Here is a 25417-nt window from a genome sequence, read left to right as displayed (position 1 = left end):
AGTGCCATCTGCTTAGCTCTAATAAGGGCCTTATGGCAGATAGCATCACAATGGCAGGAGTGTGTGTGTGTGTGTGTGTGTGTGTGTGTGTGTAAGGGGCAATGTCACATGTACAAGAAGGATTTGGAAGAGGTGTTGAGCTCCCTTGTAACAACCCATTCCCATAGGAACTAACCTAGTCCTCAAGGGCACCATTAATCCCTTCCAAATGTGGTGTCCCTGTGACCTGACTGTCTTCCTTCCCTTGGAAGGAAGTGAAGTTCTGTCACCTCAGTCCTGCAACCCTGGTGGTTAAGTTTCCAGAACCTTCTGGGGTATACCCACAAACCATACCCAAACCACAGCTACTATTCTTGCATTCTTGGAATAAACTTTAGGGACATTAGCTAATTTTTTAAATATTTTATACTCTATTTAGAATTAATAAACCAACAAACAGTTACAGGGCAATAACAACTGAGTACACCCAGTGAGATAATGTTTCAGAATTTACATATTTACAAGCTCAGAGGCCCTTCTCCACCATGGAACATTTTAGTCTATTTAGTCAAAGTCTTCTGGAATTCCAAAATTTTTATCAATTTTATTTTCTTCAAACCCAAATTTTCTTTTGGCCCTTGATTTGATGGCAAATATATTACCAGTCCATCTGTTAGCAGTGTCTTTGGCCACTTTATTTGCTTGACCTAAAAAAAAGATATCTAAAAGTATTTCTTCCACAACTTGTGGGTCATATTCTTTGTCTTTTTCTGCTTCTGCCTTAAGCTGTTCCCTTTGGTCCCAAAGTGAAGAAAGCTCGTTTGCTAGCACGGTTAGTTCTTCCACCTCACGTTGGTCAATTTTTGCTTTCTCGATGCTTTCCTGTAGGCTTGCTTGTTTTTGGCTTCCTTCAGACAACTGAGATTCCAGAGCCTCCAATTTACCTTTCCTTGCATGAAGGCTTTACTTGGAAAAGCCCAATAATAATTAGACGTTCCAGTCCTCCCACAGCCCAACATACCATCATCAACTAAGCTTTGAAGAACTTCTTTTACTGACATAGCACTAATTCCTTTCTCCTTGGGAGCAATCTTCCCCAGGTCTTTTAATTGAAATACATCTTTCTCTAAAATCAGGTGATCCTCTTTGGTTTGAATCCTGGTACAGTCAATTCTATTTTTGAGATCCAGGACTAGCGTCTTAGATAGTCGGTGTCTCACAGGTGTCTTCATTTGTATTATCCTTTTTTCTTCTTTTTTTCTTTTTGTTATCAAGGCTCAAACTCGGGTCCTTGCGTTTGCGAGGCAGGGGGAGGAACCACTGAGCTAAATCGCCCGGTCCTCAGGTGTCTTCATTAAATGCAGATGAAACAACAGTACCTACGCTCACAGGGTGTCTTAAAAAATATTTGCATCATTTAGGCTCTCTTTTCTTCTGCACTCAGTCCTTTTTCTTTGACATGGTGCGGGCAGCGGGCCTTCCGGCGGTGGCCAGGCCTGCGAGGGGCGAGGAGCGAGGGGCGAGGGGCGAGTTTGACTTTGGCCTTGGCGCCAATTGCTCCAGCAGAGCCGCAAAGGGGAGCAGGGCGGGGAACTCTAGCTAATAATTTTTGAAAGACATAATTGGGATTGATTTGATGTTTTACTTTTGACTTTTAGATATATTTCCATAAGTGAGGTTCATCTGTTTGTTTCTCTTTTACAATTGTTGTGCAACTTTGGTATCAATATTTTACCACACTTGAAAACTAATTGGAGAGCTATTTATCTTTATAATATTCCTAGGATTGTTTTTATATTACAGGGATTAGCTGGCCTTTAACGGCTTGACACAATTTACAACCCAGGCTAGATGTAATTTAGGAAAAGGATTTTTCATTTTTACTATCACATTTTTTTAATAAATGTTGATTTATTTAAAATTTCTGTATCTTCTACTTTGCTTGAAAACTGTTATATCAAGTTCTCAATTTTTAATTATAGGATTAGTAAAATCCTCCACTCTGTTTGAATTGTACTTAATTTTTCATTTTTAATCCTTTTTACTTATATTTTCTCTATCAGGCTCAGTATTTTGCTCACAAGGTAGTGTCTGTCAGATCTGAAAAGATTCATTTCTTCCTTCTGTATTCAGGGATTGTAGTTTTATTTAAAAATAAATTTAACCAGGGGCCGGGGATTTAGCTCAGTGGTTCCGGTGCCTGCCTCACAAGCGCAAGAACCCAAGTTCAATCCCGGATACCAATGAATAAATAAATACATAAATAAGTAAATAAGTAAATAAATAAATAAATAAATAGATTTAACCTTAACAATCTGTTTTCTTCACTTAAAAAATGCACATAAGCATCAGGATTTCTGTCTTAGGAACCAAATTTGGAATCAAGAAGGCCACCTCCTCCCCTGATCATGAAGAGTTTGGGAGTTGGGGCTGGGAGAAAGCAGAGTCACTAGCCAGATGTTCCTGGGTAGTCCTTCTGCCCCAAGCTGACCTGCATTCTGGAAGGCCCATTTTCCTATGCTGAATAGACTATCTCTTGTTTGGGGTGATTTCTAATACTGTTATCTTTCTTCTTATTATATTTTCCTTTCTATATTCTTTGTGAAGTCTGGGTTATGTCATTTATCTGGCTTGACATCTGGTAAACCCTTTCAAGCTGGAAACACATTGGCGCCTGCAGTTCTGAAACCCTTTATATCTACACATTTGCTCTCCTTCATTCTTACTTGTAGGCTGTAATTAAGTGGGTGTTGGGGCTTCTCAATTTATCTTCCATGTCTCAATATATCTTCCATATTTTCCTTCTCTTTTACTGCAGTGAATTTTGAGTAAACTCCTCAATTCTTTCTTCATGTCATTAATCTTTCTCTACAGTCATATTTAGATCACTAATTATCTTATCTACTTGGTTTTTTATAGCAGTGACTGCATTTTTCACTTCCATGATTTCTAATATATATATATATGTTTTATATGATTACCAACTATTCTAATTGCAGAGATGATATTCCCTTTTTAAGGAAAAAATGAAATATTTATATATTTTCTTTAAATTGCTGCCTTATTTTTATCTGTGAGGTTGAAATCTTACCATATCTTGAATGTTCTGTCTTCCACAGAGGGATGTTTTCTCGATTCATTTGCCATTTTGAAGGGAGATGTGTTGTGCAGGAGTGTTGTTTTGTGTCATGCAGGAGTGTTTTCATGCATGCTGTATTCTGATTTGTGGCTTATGTTTTCCTTGGACTTCTGGTGTTGCGTAGCCTGTGCATGTCTTCCAGCAGAGGTTGGGAGGGCTCTTCTGAGCTGGGTTGATGTTGGAGCAGAGGGAGGTAAGGGGATGCTCCTTTGAGGCTCTGTTCCATAGAGGGCCACATCCAGGATCTCAACACTTCCAGCAGACTCATTTCCCTCCAAGCTGTGGGGCCCATGGGAAATGCAAAGCCCCTCACTTACATTAAGATTTCAGAGGCATCACAGAATCATCCAGAATTGGGGCCTGGGATGATGGCAATGGCAGAAGTTTTGTCATCTCCTTCCTAGGATATAGGCAGGGAGGCAGGTCAAGGTCATCAGGAAGTACTCTGCTATGCAGCACCTAGGATGACCCCACATTCTAGATAAAGTGAGCCTGGTGAGATGGGAGGCAATTGGGTTGTATCAGATCCTCCTGTGACCTTGGCCAGTGTAGACTGAAGGCAGCTTGTTCAGTGCTCTCTCCCTGGCAACAGTAGTCTCCTTTGTGAGTGGAAACCCCACTGGGGCTGAGATCTGTTGCTGGGCATGGCACAAAGCTGTCTGGCATTTGGCAAGACCAGAAGCAGGAATTACTACTTTCATAGGGATGCTCTTGCCCACCAACTTGGCACAGACCAAGGGATGAAAGGGAGGGGACTGCAGTAGCCAAACAAATACAACAAAGTGGAAAAGATGCTAACAGTGAGGGTCCAAACCCCACCTTGGTCCTTTGTTTCTGTCTATACATAAATACTTGCACCTTAGTGCACTTGTACACTCTCACTCTGGAATTATGCAATGCTTAAATATTATATCATACCATGGTTATCAAAAATACTGCAGAGCTTTTCATCAAGCACCAAATAGTTATTTTTCTTCCTCCTTACCAGCCTTCATTTTATTAGCATCCTAGGTGTCTTATGACAGCACTTTTCTAAAAAGAGATGCTCAATTTACAACGAGGTTCTTCCAATACACTCATTAGAACACTTGCTAACTGCTTGGAATTTGCTAGAAAGTAAACTGCAAATCCAACTTGATAGTGCCTGTATAAATCTTAATTTATTGAAATTAGATTTAGCATCACAAAAAGACCTGAAATTTTCTGAGAATAAAATAGAGTGATAATTTGGCTCATGAACTTAATTCTTTCCATGATTCTGGTCACAAACCAAATTGAACAAGAACCGAAACAAATTCAATGATTAGGTTCAATATTAACCTTATGGGGAAATCTGATTTGGTTCTTGTCCAGTTTGGTTTGTGACCAGAATTATGGAAAGAGTTACATTTGTGAACTGACGTACCACTGGAAGAGCAAATTAGGAAAAGATTATAAACTATCTTAAGGGAAAGCAAAACTATTAGCATGGGGTTAAATGTATTTAACATCAACTTCTGAAAATGACCAGTTAAAACCTAATTCAGGGCTAGGAAAGTAGTTCAGTAGCAGAGTGCTTGCTGAGTGTGTGTTAAGCCCTGTGTGCACTTCCCAGCTCCACATAAATGAATGAATGCATAAAACCTAATTCATTCTCAAAGTTACAGAAAGGCAGTTACCTTAAGCTTCTCAAATCATCCAAGACACAGAATGATGGTCAGTGGTGAAAGCCATTGTGCATAAAAATGAACATATAGTACTGAAGGAGTGGGCAGCTCCTTCAGTTTCTATGCTTTCTTTTTTCTTGACTTCACTAATCTACCTGGAAGTTGATGGTGAGGAAGACACTACAACCAAATCCTCCTGGACTAAAAACAAGATCCTGTAAAGGAAATGGAAGAAAGACCAGATTTCAAGATTACATATTTCTGTAATTGTTTATTCTTTTTATTTTTATGAAGAAGTAGCACATTTTCACATTTAAGAGCCACTGAAACCAGATATTCAGGAAAGAAAAAAGATCAAATTCGTTTACAGCTCTAATGTAGAAGCAATATTTTATATGGAAGAAAATAATAATACCAACATGCTGTGCATTGCTGGACAGTGCACACACAGCCTGTATGCACTGTGACAGTCTCTGTGTTCTCTATGCATTTGCTCCTTTGGAGACAGAGAAAGTCAGGTGGTAGCTACTATTTAAGATATGCTTGGGCCTGCTGTCCCTGTACTGCAAGGAACATTTAGAATGAATGAAGATGTACAAGAAATAGCTAAGGTGACTAAGAAATAATAAATGGAAAACTTACACTTGTATTCTCTTCTATTAAAATGTGCAATAGCCCCAAATTTTTTATCACCTCGTATGAGGCCTTTTTTTCTACAGAAGAAATTTTCTACAAAAGAGTTTTATATATATGAACCAAACTGTATATCCTTCCATTTCTGACAATTTTTAGCATAGCTGTATCTATGGATACTTTCATTATGATTTTATTTTCCTAGAAATTCCAGTTTCTAAAGTTTACACAGCAACAACTTTAGGAAGTACTCTTTTATTTTTCCTTGGGATGTTTGTCATTAAAAAAACCTGTGTATCTCATGGAATAAAAGTTCTCACTTTTATATGATAATCTTTATAGCTTTAGCAATTCTAAATAGCTCCACAACTTATCATTCAGTTACTAAGGTAAATTTTTTGAGCAAAATCCATAAAATTTTACATAGAATTCTAACATTCATACAGCAAACATGTCAAATCTAAATATATATTTTGGGGGGCAGACCATTGTCAGCAAGATTCTTTTATACATAATGCTTTTAAGTAAAACATCATTAAAGAACTATGTAAATAAAATTAAATTATAAAATAAAATGATGGCATAACTTTAAAGCATATTTATGAAAAATTTGTATATAAACAACATACTAGCTTTCTTAAAGATATAAAAATATTAGTCCTCAAAAACTGCATCAAAATATTACCAAGGATTCTACCGAGTTATAACTATGGGACATTGGAAAAGAAAATTAAATGGTAGCCCAGCACCTAGGAGGAGGCTTCCAGGCCACTGTACCACCACCACTCCCAGCACAGAGGAGATGAGCCACTCCCAGCACAGAGGATATGAGCCACTCCCAGCACTCAGAAGGAGGCTTCCAGGCCACCATACCACCACCATCCTCAGTGCAGAGGAGGTGAGCCACTCAAGGGGCCCAGGAGGAGGCTTCCCAGCCGCCTTACCACCCCACCCCCTAGCCCAGAGGAGGTGAGCCACATGGGGGCCAACAGCAACCCCCCCCCCCGTTGAAATGAGAAGACATGTAAACAAGTCTCAAAACCAGACTTCCGGGTCACCTAAAGCAATGCCAAAGGGAAATGAGATGAAAAAATTCTGATACTCAACCACCTGAACTCAACCAACTCAACTCCCTGAACTGGCAATGAAAGAGGATATGAAAAAAATGAAATCAGAAATAATTTCTCTGATAACAGCAGAGATTGTACCCATAGTGCAAGACATGATTAATAAATCTAGAGAGGACACAGCTTAAAAAATAGAGGAGCTGAGGAACATGATGGAATCCCAACATAGGAAACAAATGGAATCTGTAAAACAGATGCAAACAGATTTCCAGGAGATTAAAAACTCCATTGATAGCTTACTCAGCAGAATGGCCCAATGTGAGAACAGAATTTCAGATATAGAAGATAAGATTGCAATTAGTGATCAGGAAAAGAAAAATTGCTTTAAAATTGTAAGGGACCATGAGAGATCAATCCAGCAGCTGCTAGACAATGCAAAGAAGAATAACATAAGACTGATTGGAGTCAATGAAAAAACAGGAGAGAGTGCACATGACATAAAAAAAAAAAAAAGTTCACAGAAGTGATGGCAGAAAATTTCCCAAGCAGGGGAAAAGAACTTGACATACAGATAAGTGAGGCATATAGGGCTCCAAATAGCCTTGATCAAAAAAATCTACACACAGGCATATAATAGTTAGGATTCCAGAAACCCAACAGAAGAACATAATTCTATAACCAGGTAGAGAAAAGAAACAAATCACATACAAAGGAAAGCCCATCAGAATCACAGCAGACTTCTCAATGCAAACCCTCAAGGCAAGAAGAGCTTTAAGAGATGTATTCCAAGCCCTAAAGGAAAACAACCTCCAACCCAGATGGATGTAACCTGCAAAACTATCATTCAAAATTGGTGGAGAAATAAGATACTTTCATGACAAAGAGCACCTTAAGAATTTCATGAATACCAAACCAGTACTCCAAAAATTTTTAGACAGTATTCTAGAAAAAGACAATGAGGATCACAACCCCAGGAAGCCCAGAAGAATGAATCCATTGGGCACGACAAGAAATTAAGTTCAAAGGGGGAGAATCCAACAAAAAGAAAAAGTCATGACAATGATAAGTCAATACATATCAGTTATAACCATCAATGTTAATGGTCTCAATTCACGAATCAAAAGAAACAGACTGGCAGAATGGATCAAGAAGCAAAATCCAACAATATGCTGCATACAAGAAACACATTTTATTCAAAAGAAACTCATAGACTGAAAGTTAAAGGGTGGAAAACAATACTCCATGAGACAGAACCCCCAAAAAAGCAGAAGTAGCTATCCTCTTTGCAGATCAAGTGGATGTCAAAGCAAAATCTGAAATACTTCTGGTCCCAAGAATTTCAGTTAAGCAATAGTCAACTTGTATGTACAACTCTATTGTGAACATGTGTTTTCATTCCTTTTAAGTAAAGACTTAAGAACAGAACTGTTGGTTCTTAACAGCAATACAAGAAATTTCTATAGTTTTCCAAAATGATTTTGTCATTTTACATTCACATTAGCAGTATTAGACAGTTCTAACTGGTTCACATTTAAACTGATATTTGTTGTTTTAAAACTTTTAACTTCATCTCCCTAATGAGTGTGTAATACAATCTTGTTATTGTACTGATTAGTATTTTTCAGATTCTAGTGTTGCATACTTTCCCTTGTGCTGTACTGGCTATTTATCATCTTTTTGTGTCTACTTTTTAATTGGGTTGTCTATTAATGAGCTGTAAGAGTTCTTTATACATTCTGGTCTTAGGTTATATGTATTATAAATATGGTCTTTTTAAGGACTACTTTTCATTTTCTTAACGATGTCATTTAAAGTTCTAAATTTTGATGGAATCTCATTTATCAATTTCTTTCTTTTATACATAATGTTTTTTATATCCTAGGAAATTCTTGCCTACCCTAAATTCATGAATATTTTCCCTTATAATTTCTTCTTAAAGTTTTATAGTTTTACTCTTTCATATTCAGGTTCATAGATCCTTTCAAGTTATTTTTATGTATGGAAATAAAAGGCTCAGGTTAATTTTTTATATACGGATACCAGGTATTCTAGTGCCATTTGCTGAAAACACCATCTTTTCCTCTGCTCTTGAGTTGAGTTTATGTTCTATAAAATGTTAATGTTAAATAATCTTTCAAACCTCAGTGGACCATATATGTGTGGTTCTATTTCTAGATTCTCTGTTTTATTCCAATGATCTATATGTCTTTCCTTACACAACACTGCCTTGATTACTGTAGCTTTAGAGGAAGTCTTAAAATTAGGTAATGTCTTCCAACAATGTTGTTGTTTTTTTTTCCTTTTTCCTTTTCTAGGTCCTTTGTATTCCTATGTAACTTTTAAATTTCAATATCCAATTCTTCATTTATAGCAAGTATACATAGACCTGAATTTTTATAGATACCTTATGTGTTCTAATCCTGCTAAATTCAAATACAAGTTCTATGGGCTCCTAGAGATTTCTTAGTGTTTTCTCTGTAGATGATCATTTCATCTACATATAAAGATTTTACTTCTACCTTGCCAATTCTATGCTAATTGTGTCTTTTTATTGCTATACTATTTTGGTAGGCCTATGTTTCAAAGTTTAATGGACAGATGAAGAGTAGGCATATCTGCCCTTGTTCCCCACCTTAGGGAGAAAGTATTGTATCGTCTCCATTCATATAAGGTATTTTTGCTGGAAGTATAGAGTGCATGGCTTATTTGTTCAGAAGTTCTGTTCTTCTTCAAATCTCCTGATAGCTTTTACCATGAACAGCTGCAGAATTTAGTCCAATACTTTTTCTGTAACTTTTTCTGCATAGGATCCTGTGGCTTTTTCATTTCCTCTGTTAAAATGATGACTTATGGGGGTGGATCTTCCAATGCTGAACCAACACTGCCATCCCTATAATAAAACCACTTTCTACATACTGGTAGGTCTGACTTCTAATAGTTTGTTTTGTTAAATTTTTATCTATGTTCAAACTTTTTTCTTCTGTTATCTTTATCCAGTTTTAGTATTAGCACAATGTTGAGTTCCTAAAATGAGGGGAGAAGTGTTACTTCTTTCTTCTGCTTTAAATATTTGATATAATTTATCAGTTAAAATGTATATGAGCCTGTTGTTGTCATATAGGTAGGTTTTCAAGCTAGGAATATATTTTCTTTAATAGGTGCTATTCAAATTTTATATTTCCTCCAGAGTCAGTTTAATTGATTTGTCTTCCAAGGTACTTCTTAGAAGTTGTCAAATTTATTTCAAAAAAGATTTTTGTAATATGCTTTCTATATCCTTTTCAATTCTGTAAAATCTGTGGTAATGTCCTCTAAATTTTGAAATTGTAATTTTAAAAATGTACAATTGATATTGTGTAATAGGAAGTAAAGGTCTAAAGGAGCAGGGGAATTGGGAGGGGTAGGGGAAAGGAAAGAAGGAAAAATAAAAAATATGAGAAAAGGAAAAAAATGGAAACAAGGTCTTTGCAAATAGGGAAGGGTGGAGGGGGTGAAGGGAGGGGAGGGGAAGGGGAAAAACTAAGAACCAAGATATATCATGTAAAGGTACAAGATCCCAATAATGAATGTAACTGTATTTTATACCTAAAATGTACCAATAAATTAATGGAATTTAAAAAAAAAAGAAAATTAAATGGTCATTATTCTTGACCTTTAAGAAGTTGTATATAGTTTAAGGCAAGTGGATTTTTAGCAGATAGGCTTGGTGTGTATTTTTTATTGTGCTAAAATACATACTTTGTATTTTAATTTTTGTGTGTCAAAAGACATCATCAGGGAGAGTAGGAGAAGGGAGAAGAGAGAAACATAAGAAACAAGAGAGATTTTGTAAAGGTGCAAATTTCCAATGATGAATGTCATTATATTGTACACCTAAATTGTACCAATAAAATAATTTTTTTTTTAAATGGCAAAAAAAAAAAGAAAATGTCATAGTACATAGCGGGATGGGGTATTTTGGCCAATTTTTTTTCCCTGTTCTGTTCTCCCTATGTATTATTATAAAGGATTTCCCATAAAGGTGACATGTAAAAATGAATACTGTAAATAAAAAGCCAAACAATCTAAAAAAAAAAAGATGTAATCAAATAGATAATGGCAATCATTTTAATAAGGGAAAGAGGAAAACCGCAGATTATTCTTATGACCAAGAGAAACAATGAAGTGTAGGATTGATGCCACAGTAATTACCTGAGCAGATGGATTTCTAATCCTAGAAATAAACATGCTAATGAAGCTGCACTACATAAAGACAAGATATTAAGATCTGAGTCTGGAGAGATTGTTATTCTAATTTACCAGTGGAACTTAATTCTCATTATATTAAAAGTACTTCATCACCCAAATCTTTTTTAATTAACAAAATTATTCAGGCAGCTTCTGTAAATTTTTTCCAGGAGTCTGAGTTTTAGAGGGACACACTTCTGGCCAGTGTCTCACCGTTTGGGATCTGCATTTCTTCTAGAGCAGGGTTGTATGTTGTTTTATCTGTTGCAAGACATGCTTCTGTATGCTACCAGTGGGGCTTTAAACATGGGGAATCAAAGATCATCCCTGGAGATTTCAAGCTACCCTGTGCTTTTTGTCCTTTAAAGATGAAGATGGAAAAAACAAAACAAAACAAAAAAACCTCCATTAGTAAATGGAATTCACGGCCCCTTGGCTGATCCAGGTGTGTTACAGATTTTGATGTCTCCATGATATTTACATATTAACAGCCACAGTGGGTGTAATAAGAGGGAGGCAAAAGTGTGTGTAAATAATGTGTGAAAGAAAAGTGAAGATAAGTTTAAATTTTCTAAACCAGTAAGTGACCAATACAACAGTGTTTGGAAGGTCATCTGAAACACATAAAATTAGCACATTACTTACAGAGTGAAAGGATGTTTGAATGGAAGAAATGGATTTTTAGAGTGAGAAGATACAGGGTGAAAATTCTAGAAGATAATTTAGAGTAGTTTCTAATTGTTCCCCAAAATGCTCAGGTGTGTGCGTGTCGGGTGCTACTCTCTTGTCCCTTTGCATTTTGGGGAAACATACGTTAACATACACTTTCCTGTTGTGATGGTGGTAGGTACTTCTTTTCTGCCAGAAGATGGTCTAATTATATTAAATATTTAATAATATTTATAAGTACTTAGTGAACGACAATAATAAAAGACCTATAGAATGAGTAATATGGAGCTATATATGCTTTTAAAAAGTATGGTCAAAACCACTTATATCTTTGCTACTCAAAGTGATCCATCAGCCCACAGAACATTTCCTAAAAATTGTTAGAAAAACATAGTCAGGCTGCTATGGTTTATGTCTAGATGTGCCCCAAAGCCTCATGTCCTAAGTGGCTTTTGCAGAGCTGGCTGAATTGAGTGTGTGTGATGCTGGGATTAAGGGCATGTGATTACTAAACCAGTCCACTGATTCCCTTGGCACTGCCCTAGTCCTGGTAGTCTGGATACGATGAAAGGGGAAGAAAGATGCTGCTAAGCTTCCCTTATTGCTTTTGCTATTGTGTGGGTGCCATGAACTGTTTCTCCTCTGTGACGCCCCTCTGCCCTGTGTCCCTCTGCCTTGGAGCCAGCTGATTATGGACTGAAACCTCTACAAACTGTGAGCTACATAAATATTTTCCCCTTTAACTTTGGGTGTGGAGTATTTTTTCTCAACAAGGAGAGAAAAATAACTAAGACACAGGCTCCACCCCATCCCTTCCAAATCAAAATCTGCACTGTAACAAGATCCTCAAATAAATTAAAGGCACATACAATTCTAAGAAGTGCTGTGATAGAAGATCACAGTCTAATGAAAGAAATAGGCACTTTTATTAAAAGGGCAGTCATTGCATAAGAAATGCTCTGTATCTAGTCTCCAGTTGATGGGCAATTGGACTGCTTCCAAGTTTTAGCTATTACAAATTGTGCTGCTATGAACATGGGTGCACATATATCACTGTGGTATGATTCTTTCAATTCTTTGGGGAAGACACCCAGCAGGGGAATAGCTGGGTCAAGTGGGACTTCTTGTCCTAGTTATAAAAAATGAGAAATTAGAGACATTTATAGCTAAATGTATGCACATTTCAGTGATACTCTTAAGTGAAATAAATAGGACACATGTGTGTAAATACTGAACAGTTTCTCTAGTGTGAGAAACTGAAAGTGTAAATAAGAACTAAAAGGTATAATAGATAATGTGAAATAGGAAGAAAAGGCACAAAGGGGAAGGGGAAATGGGAGGGGTAGGGGAAGGAAAGAAGGGAATGGAATTAATATGAGAAAATGCAAAAATGGAAACAAGTCTTTGTAGATAGGGAGGTGTGGAGGGGTTGAAGGGAGGGCAGGGGAAGGGGGAAAAATAAGAACCAAGAGAGATTATGTAAAGGTGCAAATTTCCAATGATGAATGCCATTATATTGTGTACCTAAAATGTACCAATAAAATAAAATTAAAAAAAAAAAAAGAAATGCTCTAACCCAGAGCCAACACCATGGAGACAATAATAAAATCTAACTCTGTTCTCAGAAATTGGCAGCTGTTTGAATCTGTCTTCTGTCCTTTCCACACAATATAAAGTGTGTTCCTGGTCAAATATATTGCAGAAATGGTGCATAATGTAAATTATACTTTAAATTTACTAAACCAGTAATTGATCGATCCAATTTAAATTTTGGAAAGTTAACTGGGGTATAGAATGAAATTTCTTAGAGGGTGAATGGATCTGTTTATGGAAAAACAGATGATTTGCTCACAATAAGATATGAGAAATCCTGAGAGGTCCTGAAATAAATAAATTCTATTCTACTCAAACTCAGGATTCTACAAGTATATTTAAACATGAAACTGTTTTTAACATTATTCAGGACAATTGTTCTAAAGGGTATACTTTGGGAAACACTGTGTTTATGAGTTTGCAACATTTTATGTGTGAATTCTGACTAAGGTTGATTTGCTCTCTGTTAACTTCTCTTCTTATTGTTTTAAAATGTACTGAAAAAATTCAACCTTGAACATGAACAAAAAGCAAAATTAAGCTCTCACACAGTATAAGTAATAGCATAGAAATTCTGGGGCAAACTAACCTATCTGTATTGTCAAAAATTATCCAGATCTGGGTAGATAAAGTTGCCCTTGAACAAACAGTATGCTAAAGTCTGGCCGCCACATATCATTGAAATTAAGCCAGATCCTGGAAGTAAAGGAAAGGGAAGGTTTAGTTAATTACCAATAACACATAATCCATTAGCAAGATTATGAGTAAGAACAATTATCATGACTAAAATATGTTCCTGAAACTACATAAATAAAGAGAAAAATAAAAGATAGAAAATAGGAAGTAGGGAGATGGATCTTTCTTAAAGGGGAAAGGGATGAAGAGGTAAAGGGAAAGGAAGGGAAGGGGTGGGAAAAGGAATAAAGATGTGTTCTGTGCTTGTACAACTACCCACAAAGAACGGAAACATTATGCACTGAAAACTTGTCCTAATATAAAGATAAAATAATGCTTCTGAAACAGATAGAGCATTTGAAATCCAATAGTTTAAGATCCAGCCAAGAGAGGGTAGAGGGTTTTTTTGAGGTTGCTAAATTGTTGAAATTTCTGAGAATAGGTGCAAATCAATAAGAAGTTTTTAAAAACTCAGAAATTCAAAGAGAATGAAGTCAATGCATGTACCAAGGAATTTTAGTTCTTTCAGCTTATCAACTAGCCATTTATTTGTGTTGTTACTGTTTACATATCTGTCAGTAGATGATAGATAGATAGATATAGACATACACAGATATTGAGATAGATGATTGAAAAATGGATGAATAGATAGATCAAGGTCTTTCCCCTCTAATTATAAAAGAAAACCATGGTCATCAACTTCAAGTAAAGATTTTTAAAACCAGAAATCCACCTATCTGGGTTATTTGGTTTTATGAAAATAATTTTAGTTCTAGTTGCACTATCTCTATGATTCGTTTTTAAAAAATATCAATTCAACCAGCATTACTACAATAACAGGGTTTTCATAAGTTGGTTGCTCCCTGTATAGCAGTCACAACATAATGTCCATGAAAGGTAAAGCTGTCTGAGGTAGGAATCCTGACAGGAAATCACATGTCTCAGGTGAGACCCTGAGAGAGCATTCCCAATAGGCCTGGTCACTGTGCTCAGGAACAAACAAGCTTTTCATTTGATGAAAAACATGCCCCATGTCATGTGATGACTGCACTCTGAGGAAGCCAACCCTGCTTATTCAAAGGAAAGTAGCTTCCCAGCTATGTTCTCCAATCCTACTGGCCATTCCATTCTGCTCACACAGACACTCACTGGGCTCCAGCTGGTACTTGTTATGTGGCCAGCGAGGGCACAGTAAATTTTGTGGTGTTGTAAATAAAATTCAAAGAGACAATTTTCTGTTTCTCACATATAAAATGTCATTTCCACTTAAATTTATAGCCTTCCTTTCAGTAGTTTTCTTCCAGTCTATTAAAAATTTACATCTTTGAAAGGCTGGTATCAAATAAAACATCAGTATTTTCTACATGCTTTCTGGAGGTACTAAGCAATACTAGAAAAGTACACAGGTAAGACTCATAGATATGTAAGGTGAGGGGAGAATTAAACCCAAGTAAAGGGGGCTAATATGTAGTATAAATAGTGCGAGGCTAGGAACAGCTAAGTCAACACAATATTGTCATTGATATTTGTCTGAATCTAAAGAGAAATCTTTAACTGGAGAAATTTTTGTATTAGATATTTGATATGATTGATGAGTACAGTTCAATCTGTAAACAGAAAAAAATTGAAATATTTTCACAGCTTCTTGTATTACTATGAAGATTGCAGGGCCACTCATGAAGAAAAGAGAATTGTAGCAAACAGAATGATAAAATCCTTGAGCAGTCTTCTGTCCCAATTACCTGGATGAGCCATGTAAAAATATTTTTATCCTCCCACCTTATATATAAATATATATCATGTACATATTATGATATATTATATTACATATGATAGGTAATTAGTATATAATATATTACATGCATAATATAACATATTATGCATATTATATGATATGTAAGTAGTATACCACGTATACATATTATATATCATAATAAATAATATAAATAAAATATGTCATGTAATGTTCTCCAATTACAAATCATATTCTATGCTCCAATGTGTTCAAATATGTATTTGTATATAAAAAGTAATATATGGCATAATATCATGTATGAACTCCAATAATGTGTTCAAATATATAATATTTATCATAAAAAAGACATACAGCAGGTAATTATCTATTTACTTCCTCAGCCCTCCCAGGGTGATGATTAAACAGCCTCCACTGGAGTTGTCTGTCAAGAACCCAAATAGACTTACTGCATGCCAGGAAAATCTCTGCTACTTCATTTCATCTCATTTAATTCTCCCTACACTAACCCAGCTAATACTTGCTGACAATCTAGTATGTGCCAGTCACTGTGCTGGGCGCTGAATATTTTAATATGAACATTTAAACTTTAAAATTCATTTAAAATACTTGAAATTTACAACATCCTATAATTTTCTTTTCAAAAGTATAAGCAATTGAGTGTAGAAACAAATACTTTGTTTTTGTTTTTGTTTTTTTTTGCTCTGTGTGTGTTTTCCTAAGTCATGGTTTTTCTTAAATATGCTTCGTTGGATGGGGAAAACCAGTCGTAGAACTGAAAAGCAACAGGGACGTCCTATCTGGGCTTGTGAGTCTAATTAATCTTCTCTGTTATTTTCCGTTTCTTTGTGCTCTTTTCACTGCCTGCATAGTGGGCATCTGTAGATTTCTATAAGCTCTATACATTGTTACTTTGTGTCTTCTCTAACTGAGATTCCCTGGACTCCACGGCAGCAATCACCATATCTTTGCTGTCATACCGTTAGGATTTGTACATAGGGTGGCAATCCATGGCAGAAGGAAAAGCTGGGGAGGAGACCCACTTTAGTGACTGCAGGAACTCTACTAAATTATCCAGTTCTGTACATGTCAGTTTCCACATTTGCAAAACTAGAATATAACATTTATCTCACAGAATTGCAGTAAGGTTAGTGAGATAAATGCAATGTTCCTGGCCCATACTAAACAATCAATAAATGAGTATTAGTATTGTATGGGTATGGAGTGGCAACACTAGAACTCCTTTGGGCTTGCTTGCTGTTTTCGAAACAGACTGAAGGTTTTAGACAAGATTACTGTGATGTTTTTCAAAATATTACATAATCTTTATATTTGGAAACCAAGTGCAGCAGATTTAGAGGTAGTTTCCATACTTGACACACACTGGAGCCTGTTTGGAAGCATCCAGGTTTGCTTTATGAGACTGTTTATTAGCACAAATAAATGTTAATGTTGTGATGCTGCTTTTCTTCCTATGCTCCTAATTATTTCATAATATGATCAAGGAAGAACAATTTTTTCAAGTGATATTGTAAACTGGGTATGGTGGCGCATGCCTGTAAACCCAGCTGAGGGTCTGAGGCAGGAGGCAAGTTCAAGCCCAGATTGGGCAATTTAGCAACTTAGCAAGACCACGTTTCAAACTAAAACACAAGGGCAAAGGTTCTGGGTTTAATCTCCAGTACAAAAAAAAAAGAAAAGACATTGTAACAATCTAATTTCCTGTATATTTGCTATTTCATATCTTGATTTCCCTATTTCATAAAATAGGAAATAAGGAAAACATAATTTTTAGACTGAATTGTTTAACAGCGAGCTAAAGTGGATGGCCACTTGTAGGAAATGATGGCCTTAGAAAACAACAACGGAGATTAAATTTCGATGACTTGAAGAACTTCTCAATTTTAAGAACTTGAAAATGGTGTTAAGTAATAAAACTTAATGGCTTTGTTTCTAGGGAGGTATTGCACATAGTTTAAAAGGCTCAGCATGTTGTCTGTCATTGCTTCTCAAAGGATGGTCCATGAAAGAGCAAGGCCACAATCCAGCTGAGCCCCACCCAGACTGACGCCATTTTCGCAAGGTCCTCATGCCCTGCATGCAAGGGAAACCCAGCTCCAGACTACAGTTTTAGACCCATTTTGTTAATAAGGGGAAAGGCAGAGGCTAATTTACTTCAGAATACTCTTAAATTCTTCGTTTGTTACACACAAGCTTTGCCCACATTTTCCTGATTTCAGTGTGCCGCCATTTTGTGGCTGTTCTCACTTTCTTCATCCTCATTTTGTCTTTCTGGAGCAACATCTTGAGATCTGACTATTTTGCTTGAATCATCCTGTAAAACACCGTTCCCCCAGTGAAATATACATCAGGTTTTTAGCCTTTTGGTCTCACTAAAAATTCAACCTTTTGGGGGATCCTTAAGTGTTCCAAGAGGATTTATTTTGATGAGTTGTATCTAAGAAGAACTTGCGTCTTGGGGCAGAAGAAAAAATGAAGGCCAGGTGATAAGATGTGAAGGGCTATGTCAGGCATGATGCTCTAAGAAGGGACAAGGAGATGTCAGAGAAGGACATGGAGGGCTGCACAGGTCTTGACATCAGGTCTTGCATATACCTCCATCTTGTGCTGCTTCTGAGTCTACCCTGTTGGCTCATGGGTACAGTGGAACATCGGAGGCACCTCTGTGTACATGATCACTTGGGTGTCATTGTTATTATTCTCTTAGAAAGAGGACGTGACCATCCTGAACCTCTTAGAAAGAGAATAATATAATAAAATCCATGTCTAAGATAATAAAACTGTTTTCCAAAATGTATTCTACTTGAAATTATTGCTGTGCATCAGAGAATCTAAACTAGAGCAATTCCAACATATCTAAGGCAGCCCACCAATGTGATGCTGAGGGGAACTCCAACATAACTGCAATAGAATACAAAAGGTAGTGTTACATTATCTTTTTACTCATGAAGAAATATTTGTATTTGTTTGGTCGAATCATATCAGTAGAACAAAGCAAAATTGCATCCCCATTCATGAAATCTGGTAACCCCCATTTTCTATCTAAGTCGTGGTCTAAAGGCTGTTTGTAAGGGTAAACATTTGGAACTCCTCCCCTTAGACATGATGTTCTGAACTGTCAGGTCCTCAGGGAGCTCACAACATTGTTGATCTGAGTCACGTGCAGTGGGGATGGTTCTATGAGCCTCCTGAGCCCTGGCTGTCTCTAGAACTCTGGACCACTTCACTCTGGAATCACTTCTAACAAGCAGTCATTTGTTCAGCATTTTCTACATGCCACATGTCAGACAACGAGTTAAGAACATTCCTGAGTCCAGAACCTATGGCTTATTGCCATCTTGAGTATGGGACCACTTTGCAAACTCAGATCCTTTTACAGATATTGTCTGTCTTCCTGGAAAGCTTGAGCCCTAGAGTGAAATAGAGAATCTGAGCAGGTGGAGGGGACCCAAGATCCTCTGAGTTACTTTGTATCTGAGGAAACTGATGCACTGGCATTCTCTAACAGCACTGCTCTTAAATTGCAGATAGATTATACTATTAATAGATCAGGACACTAAAATATCAAGAGTCATTTAAATTTTGGTAATAAAAATAAGCATTGAATTATAACATGTGTTTGCAATCGTCCACTCTTGTATGATTTTTAAAAACTAATGGAGGGTCATGAGGGAGGGAAAAGGCAGAGGGAAGAGTAAATTTTGAATGGATGGATGAGTGGGTGGATGAAACTCTGCAGCACCAAGAAACTGTTTTATGATAGATTCTGTTTCACAGAATTTCTCATGATCTCAGTGAAATTTTACCAGGTAAATTTACCAGGTCTAAACTTTTGTAGCAGAGGAAACTGGAGTAAAACATGACTTGGCCAAGACTACACTCCTAGGAAAAGGCAGAAATTTGAATGCATTTCCTTCTACCTCCAGAGATGATAGGTGAAGATAAAAACATCTTAGAGCTGGTATCCCTGTTAAAAATAAGGATTGTGGGGAAGTTCACAGGTTTGCAAATACTCTAGGTTTCCTCACAACCCACGTTTAGATCACTTTCTACCTCACGAAAGGACTTTGAAGGGAAATACTCCTCCCGGAGACAAACTCCATGCAAGTGGATGGCAAGTTGAATGTGAAAAGTGGACCAGAAATGCCTACATTTCCGTACAGCCCTGACTCAGAGATGGAGCTGTCTAAACCCGACCACAAGGAGCGGCAGGAGAATGTGGCTTGGGAGGAGGAAGGAAGGAGGAGAGAACTTCATCATCATGGGGGAGGCATAGGGCAGCATTTACTCCTAGGACATCAGCTCGATACCATGTCAAATTTAATACATTTCTTTGTTTCTGCTATTTTATTTGCTTACTTGTAGAAGTGATGACAACATGAAGAATAGTTACAGAAATAGCATAATCCCAAACACATTCTTCTACAACCAGAGCAAAAAACAACCCACAAAAACAAAGAACTGCAAGTAAAAATCAAGAATATAATTACTTGAGACTAGAACAATGAACGATTCTGAAATACAGCTAGCGACAAGACCATGAAAACTTAACCCAGCAAAGAATTTAGATAAGGATTTTTTTTTAAATGGTCTGTATCTTACCCAACCCTCATATATGGATAAGAAATTTTACTATATTCTTTTAACCTTCCTTAGCTTTATAGAAATATGACTAACAACATACAATTTTTCTTTCATATTCTTTGTATTTAGCATTTTAGCAGGTAAAATGCAATAAAGAAAAGTTACAAAATATACTTTATGTGCAAATATGTTATTGGATTGGAAATCTTATTTTAAAAATTAATGAGATTAGTGGAAGAATTCAGTTCTTAGTTTTTAGAAATGAGAGAAAAGAGTTTATTGAACTGTGACATTTCTTTGATACCAAACAGGACCTGTCTTGGAAAGGAGGTCCTTTGTGTTTTTGTAATTATTTGGTATGTTTAGGTAGTCAACTGGGAAACATAACTAACCGCCCTGGGTGAAAGAAGGCCCCTTAAAGGACAGCTGTGGATGGAAACACTTCTACTTTCACTGGTTGTCTCACAACGGCTTCCCTGAATATGAAAAAATAGGTATTTATTCACATACCAGGACCACAAATCTCTAAGAGACTGGAAGACAAGAAGGTTCAATGTTTTGCCTCTTGTCCTTTATATGGCCCTTTAAGTCTAGAGTAGTTTCAAAGAAGAGATTGATCCAACTTTAAAGTGACACATGCATGTGATATACCACCAAAGACCCTTGGTAAATAATACAACTTTCCATAAAAACTACCTTTCTTGCCTTTTAAAACACAGCAAATTATTGGTATGTTCATATCATTCAGGAGCCAGTAAATCTAGCTATGTAAATTCTGTATCTTTTTCAAACTGGCAAATGAAATAATTACCTATTTCCTATTGTGCAGAAATAATTTATTAACCAGCAGGCCAGGGGCTGTCTCATGGATAAGTAAGACATAAAGCAAGCAAGCCTAAGCATTACATTTTTAAAGGTATCACATTTGTCCCTCTTTGGTTCTATTTATTTTAACTCAACAGTTTCCAACAGTTAAATGGAGAATTCATTATAACTCCTTTTCTATTGGATGGAAATTTCTTTGACTAATACAGATCAATTTAGCATGTCCTGCTCCCCAAAATCAAAGCTGTCCTGTCCTATTAACATTACTATTCCTGTGAAACATCATTCTTTCCTCCAAACATGGCTCACACAGGCTCCATAGGGTTACAGGAAAATAGAGATGCCTCTTTTGTCAGCATTTAGAGAGTTTGTAGGTTACCTTGCAGCTGCTTGGAGATAGTGATGTTAGTTTTGCACAAGTGATATTTGCCTGTAGTGAAAGAGAATACCTAGACTTTGTCTATAACATGAAAGAAAGCACTATTTAAAGGAAATAGTGCACAACTGGAAGTCAGGCCAGTAAAATTCTAGTCTATCATTTACAGTTTAAGAGTTTAATTTGTTCACTGAGAAGGATTTTAACCTCTGGATAAACTGGAAACAGAGTGCTATCTTATCTACCTCAGAAAAATGTTGGGAGGTTTTCAGTTTAAAATGAAAGGAATTTGTAAGCTATTCTGTGCAACACAAAGGAGAGATACTGTAATCAAAATGGTTTACCTGAACATATATGTTCCAGTGTGCTTGCTCATACCAATCTCCTCAGTGAAAACTTTCTTGAAATAGACATGAAACCTGATCCCAAATCGAAGCCCAGGGCTCGGAGATGACTCTCAGGTTTTATTTCCAAGATTAAACAAGACTGGATTCTCAAAGGAACCACCCTGGAATTATGACACTTATCTCCCTAAACCCAAAATTAAAGATTTCATAGGCTAAGAGCTTATTGATATCTTTGTACAAATGTTCATGTTTCATAACAGAAAAAAGAGATGTAAACTGAGCCAGCCATCCTGGGGGTCTTCACTAATCCCTGGTATGTGTATATAACCTTCTCCAATGAGCCTGTCACCTGTTCCTCTCTTCAGTGACTGACTACAAGGCAAGAATTAAATGACAGTTCAGCTTGAAATCTCCCTCCCTACCCAAAACACATACATGGCCTAATCTTGACTCTTTCCTGTGACTATCTTGTTATCTTTTGTGGAGATATGTAACAATAAAAAACCAATTCCATCTTCAGTAAAGAAATACATGAAGAGAAAGTGCAGCTAAAACATTAGACCTCTTGTATCTTGTTACAATAAACATTTCTTGTTCTCATATATTCTTTGCTGTCCAAAATTGAATCAATAAAGGCACCAAACAAGGTCATGCACTGGAGGAGGATGTTTTAAGGTTTTTTAGTTGAATTCAGTAATTTTAGCTGACCAAGTGTTCTATACAAATCATATTTGAAATCTGGTTTCTTTGTCCTCAGGAAATTATGCATATTTGCATATTTTGCCTCACAAAAGATTATCCTATTTTTTTTAGTAAATTTTAATGTTTAAAGAATTGAGAGTACATATTTAAAAACTGGGAGAAATTGAACAGAATATTAAGAATACTTATATGCAAAAAGTAAATTTATGATTTTTTCTTTTTTTGTACTTGTTTTTATTGTCTGAAATTTCATCAGTTAATGTGTATTTTTTATGATGGAAAGTGACATTAAAATTTTGCTCTTCTGAAGATGGGGGAAACTCACCATAAACACCCCAAAACAAATATGCTTGACATATATTCAAATAGGCATTTGTACTGACGTACAGGCTTATACACATACAAAGTATTCATTATTTATTCAACAGAAATGCAAAATTGAAAAGACAGATTTTGTTCTAGTATATTCTTTCCTATTGTTTCTCTTCTGCAATGAATTGCTTTTATTTATTTATTTTTCATTTTAAATGACACACAGTAACTACATATTGTGGGGTACAGTGTGGTATTTCAGTACCTGTATATGGTGTGTAATGATCAGTTCATGATGACTAACACATCTATCACCTCAGATATCATCATCTCTTTGTGTTGTGAACATTCTGAATCCTCTTTCCTAGCTATGTGAAATATTCAATTAATTGTTGTCAACCTTGTTATCCTACTCTGCTCTAGGACATTTCCACTGCAATAAATTCTATACTATTTTGGGAAGGAAAATACAATTGAAACAAAGATATACAGAATAGAAAATGAAAGTTCTCTGTCAACCCAGATGGGAGATAACAGTTTGTTGCATAATTTTCCAGACTTCTTACTACTGAAACCATGAATTTTACTCTATTCTTTAAAAATAAAACGAACTCCTCTGTAGTGTTCATTTTCTGTCTCACGTGTCATGAACATTTTTCTGCATTACAACATTGTCATTCTTCTTCCCTTTCTTTAAAATTATCTATTGCTCAAAAATTCAGTACTATGAAATGGAAATTCATATGAGATTCTAACACCCTTCCTCCACTAAGGCCATCCTACTCCATCTCCTAGGATTGCTTACTTTGAAATTTTTGATGATACTTTTTCTAATTAGTTTTTGAAGTCAGATATAATATACAGATGATTGCAAGGAAGCCATGATTTTTTTGGAATTGTATTTTTCTTTTAAGATTTTGATTCCTGGAGGCACATGCTTCACTCATTGATAAGGATTAAAAATTTTAAAATTACCTTTATAATTTGTATCCAGCTATGAGGGGTTTGTTTTGAAATCAAATGATGCCGGGACATCCAACTCATACACCCTGAGGTGTTACAAAATGTACTCTGTTAAAAAAAATGTACTCTGAAGGAGACAGTTCAACTGCACAACACTATTCAGAGAAGTCATTAGATTTACCCATGTTGGATGCATTTAAGACCTGGCTGACTCAGATGGCCACCAAATAATTTCTTGTCTACACTGTCTTCTTTGTCAGTTAAATTCACTTTGTCCACAAAATGGCTTCGATTGTATCTGAGGTTTCAGCTATAATCCCAGTAGCTCCTTCCATCCAGTCTGTGAGGGGAACATTAAATATGGAGAAAGCATGAGTTTGGAAGTAACAAGATGTGGGTTCTCATCCAGGCAGTGTTACCAGTGAATTTCGACAAATCACTTAACCTTTCAGGACTTCTGCTTAACTGTAAATTGAAGAAACTCTTCATTTAATTGCTGAGATCCTTTCCTGTTCTAAAATCTGAGTCTGTAAAGCATATAGCTAGTCTCTCTACGATGCCTGAGTTGGTAATTGTGTGCAGCTGGTCCCCCAGCTAGCTCCCACCAGGAGCTTTAAGGAACAATTACTTCAAGTTCCTTACCACTGACTCATGTGATCTACAAACTCTTCAATCCCAAGCTCAGGGCCGGCCTTGTGCTTGGCTCTAGACCACTCTCGCCATTTCCAGCTCATGCGTCAGCTCAGACTGTGAGCTCTGGAGGCTTCCTCGGTGGGTTTGCCCGAAGGCATGCTGGACATTCTTTCCATTGCAAAAGTCTGTATCATTACCTTTTGGTATTAATTTGCATATTAAAATGGAATTCTTTGCTTACAAAATGAAATCAACTTGCATGAATACTCAATTTGTAGGAAATTTTGTGTAAACATATATAATTTATTTCAAGGCAATCAACATCTTGTCCATCTGCATTTGTAGGGAAAAATTTCAAGCATAACAAGACAAAATATTACCTGAAAAAAATAATGTCTCATGCTTACATAGAAATGAGACCATTGAAAACAATGTGCTAATTTCATTTTGCCCTCGTGATAACCCTTTCTGGATTATTTCCTTCATTTGACAAATGACACTGAAATAAAAGAAGCTGCATGGCTTGGTCAAGATGAGTCAGGAAATTAATCAGCATCTGGACTGCAGTGCTGGTCTCCTGACCTGCAGCCCAAAGCTGCTCCCAGTAGATATTAAAAACATTTAAATTGGCTGTAGATTACCTCAAGCATATTCTCATCCAAATTTCCTCTAATTCAAAACCAACCCAGGGAGCAACAGTCTTGCTTTCTTCCCATGATTGTCCTCCACAGAGGTAAGAACAGGCTGCCTGGCTCTAGCCCTGTCATTTCATGACAGTTACTTTTATCATTTTCAAAGGTGGAGAAATTTTATTTTTACTTCGACAACAAAAGTTTTTTTTTTAATTCACTAGAAAAACCTGCTTCTCTAATCCTGAGACATGTCAGTATTAAGTAGAAACTCTTTTCATATTCAGTGTTAAGCTTCTAATTCTATTTGAAGGCAACACACTACTGACTTGAGTGTCAGGCTGCACAAGCTCAGAGACACGTAGTACACTGTGTAAAACAGGAGGACACAGCGGACACTGCTCTGTAGAACAACCTGTGAAGGAGACAAAAGTGACATCCAGGAGCCTGGGGTTTTTCTCACAGCTGCTAATAACCAGTTTGACAAACAAGATGATGTGGATGAATACATGATTGAATGAATGAATGAATGCTAGTAGTGCTATCCAGCTTTATACTGGTTGGAGACTCATGAGTTGAGAAGGACTTCAAAGTGCACAATAAAAGTGCAAAAGGTGTCATGAAATTTGGCTTCTAAATATAAA

The 25417-nt window shown here is 36.4% G+C and overlaps 1 protein-coding gene and 1 pseudogene across 1 annotated transcript; both read right to left on the bottom strand.

The window, feature by feature from the left end:
* Window positions 1-534: 534 nt before the first annotated feature.
* LOC101700524 (meiotic nuclear division protein 1 homolog) lies at window positions 535-17455 on the bottom strand (annotated as a pseudogene).
* Window positions 17456-18238: 783 nt separating this feature from the next.
* On the bottom strand, window positions 18239-25212 carry Tmem244 (transmembrane protein 244). The gene is given in 4 exon segments (XM_087189993.1): window positions 18239-18303; window positions 19762-19863; window positions 23524-23597; window positions 25103-25212. Coding segments are annotated over 4 exon segments (351 nt in total).
* Window positions 25213-25417: the final 205 nt, after the last annotated feature.

The sequence above is a fragment of the Heterocephalus glaber genome, unplaced genomic scaffold, assembly GCF_053883595.1.
Source record: "Heterocephalus glaber isolate CG9 unplaced genomic scaffold, H.glaber_assembly_v1.0 deba00001550, whole genome shotgun sequence".
Taxonomy (NCBI): Eukaryota; Metazoa; Chordata; class Mammalia; order Rodentia; family Bathyergidae; genus Heterocephalus; species Heterocephalus glaber.
This window is presented reverse-complemented; position numbering and strand designations above follow the sequence as displayed.